The sequence below is a fragment of the Antennarius striatus genome, chromosome 10 (assembly GCF_040054535.1).
Source record: "Antennarius striatus isolate MH-2024 chromosome 10, ASM4005453v1, whole genome shotgun sequence".
Classification (NCBI taxonomy): domain Eukaryota; kingdom Metazoa; phylum Chordata; class Actinopteri; order Lophiiformes; family Antennariidae; genus Antennarius; species Antennarius striatus.
The window spans coordinates 8,722,902-8,730,012 of record NC_090785.1 but is presented as its reverse complement, the minus strand read 5'-3'; the positions used below and the strand labels follow the sequence as shown (position 1 = coordinate 8,730,012).

General features: G+C 36.6%; 1 protein-coding gene across 2 annotated transcripts in view; it reads right to left on the bottom strand.

The window, feature by feature from the left end:
• Positions 1–355: 355 nt before the first annotated feature.
• macrod1 (mono-ADP ribosylhydrolase 1) overlaps positions 356–7,111 on the bottom strand; it is a 113,267-nt gene continuing 106,511 nt past the window's right edge. Inside the window, exons 9-11 of one of the 2 annotated variants that reach the window (XM_068326485.1) lie at positions 4,554–4,635; positions 4,080–4,109; positions 356–908 (exon numbers count right to left, since the gene is read on the bottom strand). In XM_068326485.1, the coding sequence (XP_068182586.1) occupies positions 4,105–4,109; positions 4,554–4,635 (87 nt within the window). In that variant the 3' untranslated portion in view covers positions 356–908; positions 4,080–4,104. The remainder of the gene's footprint in view (positions 909–4,079; positions 4,110–4,553; positions 4,636–7,111) is intronic. The other variant, XM_068326484.1, reaches the window with a different exon arrangement.

Below are 7,111 nucleotides of genomic sequence, written 5' to 3'. Positions count from 1 at the left end.
CAAGCATGATCTGTAAGCACACATATGGTGCGTTCTGACAGACAGACAGACAGACATACAGGGTATATGGGATCTGGACAGCATGACATAAAAGACATAAAAAAGGGGGAAGGATTAGGTGTGATGGTTGTAAAATAAAAATGGAGTTATGAAGGTGAAAAACTGAATATTGATGGCAAATGTATTCAGAGTATTTGAATCAATCTGATGCTCAGCAGGAACCAGCATATAGACATAAATGTATCATTTTCTATCACTGTTATACTTTACTTGATAATGATACGAATAAGTGAAAAAAAGGATCCTTTTAATGTTTCAAATCATTAAACTTCAGAGGCAGCTGTTTTGATTTTTTTATTCTATCTCCCTGACAGCAACTGGAAGAAAACTAATAAGAAAATATTTCTGTGTTCCCTCATGACACCATAACACACTGGCTTGTATTGCAAGCAGAGAAATAATCAATTCATGAACACCATATGCCTGCGTGATTCATTTTAATAAACCTTGTCACTGTCTCACATGCATTCATACACACTGAAATTGCTTTATTCAAATAACAAATAATTCATAAAGTGTCCTAAGCTTGACGCTGCTGATCAGATATAATAAACAGTGCCATTCAAGGTTCACAGATAATTTATCACTAGGAGAAATGAATATAATTTCACACCTTCATCATGCCACCTCGCTTAAACTCAACTGTTCAAAATTTGCACAAGACAAAGAGCAGAATTTAAAGAAAATTGCATTTATTAATTTAGGACTCATCTTGTTACTAAAGATGGTGTTCAAGATGGATGATGAAGAGAAGCAGTCTGGATGCTGAGCTTCCATGTGTGCATCCACAGCAGCCAAATCTAACCAATCAACTCACAGTTTACTCTTGACGGTGGAATCTATGGGAGCTGCAAGAAAAAAAACAGGCAAAACTTGTTAAACAAGGAAACGTAGCATTTTATAGTGGTCATGTTGAAGCTTTTGCTTTTGGTAGCTTCAGAAAGATCTGATAGCATTAGTCACTACACACTTTTAGCACATGCACACACAAAACATACAGACACACACACACACACACGCACGACAGGTGTTGGAGATGCATAAGGGTTTAAAGTGGTGGGTTGGAGAGCTGACTGCAGCAGCTCTGTCACACAGGCAGTTCCAGTTAATCTAACAGTAAAGCATTGCAACAACATACTAAATGCTGCAAAGAATCTGCTACACATCCATTAGTGGAGAAAGATAGCAGCTGTAGAATATGGACAGGGTTCAATTAGGGATGCGGACACTAAGGATAGATTCCAGCCAGAGGATCCTTTTATCAGCTTTATTTTGAGCAACTAGTCACACAGGCCCACACATAGAAACTACTTAAGGTTAACACACATACACTGAAAAATCTCGATTATACATATGTAACTGTAGCAATGAACTTACACAGTGTCCATAAAACACACACAAAACTGAGAACGAGAGTTCTCCGTGTCTGCTGTCATCATCTCCGAGCATCAACACGTCAGCAGCGCATTGCATCCGCTCTTCACATGATGGGGCGTTCAAGTGCATCATTGTAAAAACTAGCGCTCAGCGAATAGGCTTTCAGACAGCAGCTATTGCAGCTCAAACTGATTAAAGGGGCCCTATTATGAAAGTCACACTTTTTCATCGTGTGTATAGGGGAAATAACAGTTCTTTTCTTGACCGAAACGTTGTGTCCCATGCTTCAACTTTTAGTCAACAAAGCATGACAAAACCAAAACCTACAATGCAATGGTTCATCTATCAATACTGAGTGACTTACTCCTATCGTGCTGGGGACAGAAGGCATATATTTTCAAAATATATCTTTGTAATGATGTAATTATTAACAGGACACTGTGGTCCTTGTGCAAATACAGGAGAAAACAGTACACCGGGAATTCTTTGAGTGGTAAAGAACAGATGAAGATCTCAAGTGAATGTTAATAAAATACAATGTTGGGCTTAAGTAATCTTCGATGAGCATTTCCATTCATCAACAAATCATGTCTACACCTCACTGACACACATACTATACCTGTCAGCCTGTCAACTAACCATTGGTTCTTGCATCTGCATGGGATTTATTGAAAATAATAACAATCTCAATAATGCCAACATTGTTTTTAAGCTCATACTTACAACTAGATGCTATATTCTATTTCAGTCTATACAGTTAGACGTCTGCTTACTTATCATTGTTTTAAAAGAAATCTCCAAAACACTCCCTACAATAGCAATTTGGGATTTTATTCCAAGCGTAGAGAAGCACAGACGTATAACAGTTTAAGATCCCATTATTTGGTAATTGATTTTCCCTCAGGGTTGCATTGATATGAGAGAGAAATTCCTCTTGGAAAAGGCTGCTGCTGCTCAGCTCTGTCTGGAAGAAGTAATGAAAATGAAGACTTTGTCTGAGTTTAAAGCTTATGTGAAAGACGGGTGCAAAGTTGATTGGCTTCTGCTCTTATTTTAGTTGGCTTGTCCTCATTTGTACTTTTCTCCTCTTTAGCTCTTTATCTGTCAGGGCAACAAATGTACAATGCTTCAACGTCTCAGTTCGTTTTCTGATTTCTAACCCCAACTCTTGTTTTTCAGCACACATAAAAACATTAAATGTCATTCATTACAGATAGAATGTCTTTGAAATGTGAACAGCATGCACGTGAAGTTATACTGAATGACAGATTCCATTCCTTGAGGCTTTTCTCTTCTGGGTTAGTTTTATTGTCTCCACCATGACATTTCATCTTTCAGTTAACATTAGATATAATAGTCTTCGAGCTCTCTAAGATAGTTTTCTATAGTTGATGTTGCCAAGGGTCTCTTGAAAGTTTAGTGTGTGGAGGTCTGTTTGTTGTGGTAAATCTTTGGTTCTTCTTCTCAGTGAAAATATTATCAGTTTTTGTGACTCATAACTCCCAAAAGAAGAGACATGTAAATGATTTCAGTCAGTGGATTCCAATAGATTTGTAAGGTTGTAAGTTCATAAAAACAACTAATTCACAAGGTTAACATTTACAGTGTCTCTTGATAGTTTTGTTTTTTGCTCATAATTTTTGCAGTAGTTGTGTACAAATCAAAGGGAAAAAAAATCTCACTACAAAAAACATCAGATTGTTGAAAAAAAAATCTCACAATGTTATGGAAGCTAGAAGTGAGTTTGATTTATAGCTGTGGTAAAGCAAGACATTAGAGGTTAAGGCTGCAGTTGTAATACCAATGCTTAATTTGAATAATTGAGTGAATGACTGATCATGCTTAGGAGCCCAGCCTGCTTGGCATTATAACACTATCCATCAAGAGTGCAATCAAAACAAATGGGCGAAGTCATCAAGTCACAGCTCGAGCCAACATAAAATTTACGTATTTACTAAACTTAATTTAAACACACCCATCAATCTGAGCTGATGGTAAATGACTTTCTTTCCAGTTAAATTTGAAAAGCAGGTCGGACAGGGCCTGCTGACTGACCGAGGGACCCTGAAGGCTTGAAAGATGGCAGTTTAAAAAAAACAAAGTAAACCAGAACCTTCTCACCTTTGCAAGTGGAGGTTTTCACATCATAATAGTGACAGTTTCTAAACTAGCTAACTAAAGGTCAGCAGAGCTCATTAGGAATGGAAGGAAGACAAAAAGTCATTTTTATTTAACTGAAGTTCAAATACAGTCAATTAATAACCAAAATATGAAAAGTACTCGATAGAGGAAATGTCAGGGTTTGCCTTTATGAGCACTTCACACATCATTTATATTTCATGTCGGGGTTAAGGCTGACCATCCTCAGCCCTGATTCTAAATGAGTTACAACCGTCTAAAATATTAATATAACGGAATGAGATAAATTCCTTATCTTCTATTCTATTCAATGGGCCCCAGTTTAAAGACAGTATAAAATTATACTTCATGAATATTCTGAGTTTCACTCAGTAGCAAAAACAGAATATAAAATACTAGAAAACACCTGACTGTACCACCCCATAGAGTTGTGCAAACTGATTAATTTGGTTATTGTTTTGATAAAGCAAATTGGTGGTAGTAGTTCACACCGTGCTAGTTACCTGAAAGATAAGCTGTTGTCATTGGTCAAGCTAAACAGACAGACATAAAAATGAGGAAAGAAAGTGTTGATGACTAACAAACAGGGTGAGTCAAACAAGTAATGAAGGTCATATTCTTGGAAATATGGATTGACTGCATCAAAAATGGTCCGAACAACATGTGTCATGTTGGATTAATGTGAAGCCGCTGTATGAATGAGCTAACAGGGGTATTTATTATTTATTTCTGTTTATATGAGTTTTAAAGAAATCACTATTGCTTTTATTTTTTCAGACTTGGATGTTCCTTTTCCAATTAGTTGGCAACAAGTGATCTACAAGAGACTAGTATATGTATAAAACCAGTGGCGCCGTTATCATGTGAAAGAGTGGATCAATCAGACAATTGTGTGTCTCTATTTGTTTATTTTGTGTGTGAAATAAAACCGTTGAGCTGAGCTTTCATCACAGAGCGAGAGAGAGAGAGATGCTCACCGGCAGGGAAGTAGAGTGGGAGATTCTGCAGGTACAGCTTCTTATCCGTCGGCAGGAACACACAGAAGATGACTCTGTCCAGCTGAGACAAGCAGACACAGACAAATGTATCCTGTCCCACATTATGACTGCATTCAATAGCTGTGAAACCATTAATAGCAGGGAGGACAATGAAACGGTGTGTTGGCAGTGTGTTAGAAGAAGCCGCTAATGGATCAGTCCATTAGTCCTCTGTTAGCTGCCTATTGTGATATTGCCCCAATACACCATTTATTACAGTACATGTTGAGGAAAGAGGGCTACAAATAAAGGGGGTAGAGAGAGAGAGAGAGAGAGAGAGAGAGAGCGAGAGAGAGAGAGAGAGCGAGAGAGAGAGCGAGAGAGAGAGAGAGAGAGAGTGAGAGAGAGAGAGAGAGAGAGATTCTCTTGTTGTTTGTGGGTTAATATAAGAGTTTTGGCAATGCATTTTATCAATGAAGTCTGTGTGTGTGTGCGCGTGCGTGCGTGCATGCGTGCGTGTGTGTGTGAGAGAAAGCCTTAAGCTTTTCTCATTGGTATGTGCAAAAACATTCAAATCAATCCAGACTCAGCCACAGACAGTAAAACTCAAACAATATACAGACAGGGGCCCCAGTGAGTACAGAGATTTTACATCAATAAAAAAGCTTAATGCTGTGCTCTTAGTTTCTTTAGATCCTGGCTCTGTAGTCCATTATATTTATATATATATATATATATATATATATATATATATATATATATATATATATATATATATATGTACGTTACTGTAGTAAAAATAAGCTTCCAGGGATATTAGATCCACCTGCTTCTTATTACACTCCACTAAACAACAGTACCAGCCTCATGCCTCAACAATAATTTTGATTTTTCTGTTTTGGGCAAGGCAGAGTAATTTATAGCAAGACTGGATGTCACTTTGTGTCTGATGTGGAAGTTAAAGTTTGATTGCTTTCAAACACAGACATTTGTGCAGTCTGTCACTCTCTAGGATTTGAACTGAGGCTGTGACAATATGGAAATGTGGCGTAAGTAACTACCTTCCACAAGTTCAGAATCTGTAAACTCTGTCTGAATTGCCTCAACTTGTGCCATTTTGCAACCCTTTTCAAATGAAACCAAATAGTTATGATCAGTTTTTTTTTTCTTTTTACAAATGTACTAAAGCAATTATGTTTCATACTAGTTTAAAAAAAGACCTTGGGAGCTCTAAACCTAATTTAAAAAAAACCAATGGGCTGTGACTACTGCCTGGTTAAAGAGAAACACTGAGCTGCTAAGTGTTCCTTTTTTGAAACAGATAATGTGTGAAGCAATTATTATTTTTCCATCTTTTATGGGTTTTTACCTCGATGGCCTGCTGTGGAGAATTCATGGGCACTAAAAATTTAAATCACATAATGGACTACACAAAGTTGTACACCTCCATTTAATAATTTCACATTTTAACACAGTGTACTCATGATAGAGTTTTCTATAAATCTTTTTTGTGTTAAATACCTGTTGAAACTTTTGTGATTTAACATTACAAGGGCAATTTTATGATTCAAAATTGATGGAGCCTCAGTTCCCAAAAGCGGGGAGTCATTTATGAGGAGGGAGTAACAACACCCAATCAACATTAGCATAAAGAGAATGTAGAACAGGACAGGTGTGTTAATTTTTGTGTGTCATTAATGAATCAAATATAAGCCATGTTCATACGAATTGTAGTAAGTTTCCAAAACAGGTTTCATTTTAGTAGCATCACAGAGGATCGCCCTGAAATTGGCAATTAATTTACCAACTACTTTGTCCTGTTTTGGCAGAAAGGTGCTGTCATTGGTACTTTACTGGTTTAGCAGCTAAACAAACAATATATAATTTGGAATGAAACTCATCAAGCAGCCAAAAATACTCATCCAGAAGGTTTCATACAGGATCTTATTTGAATTTTACAAAAAATATTTGGGATGTATTTGGAATTTCCTTCTACGTCGAAATTAGATGTCTTTATTAGCTATTCAGATATTTTACAACCAACGTGTGCTTTCTTTCTTCTTATGTCACTCTATTTTCTACTTTAACACATTACATGCACAAATAAACAAAGCTAAATGAATGAATGTTCATTTGTGACCCATAACTGTTTGTTTACAAAAATCAAATCCAAATAGGAGCAAAGTTAAGTGAAAGGAAAAAAAAAAAGTGTTCAAATTGGATCAGAAATCAACCGCCATCTAACAGAGACCGTAAATGAATGGTTTTGGTGAGTAATTTGAAAGTGCTGTTGAAGGGATATATAAATTACTACATTGGAAAAAGTTGCTGCTGCATTACATGTTACACTTCTTTTGCCTGTGGAATGTTGATGCCGTCTAAAATCAGGCACTAGAGTGGTGCTGCTGTGGATTTGCTCAGAATAAATAAAAGAAAAGAGGCATAGAGATTGTTAGCATCATTCATCTCTCTCACTTTGGGCTGTCAATCAAAAGCAAACATATAATTCAAATATGTATTTATAATCAAATAAAAGGTAGAAAGATGGGAAAAATACA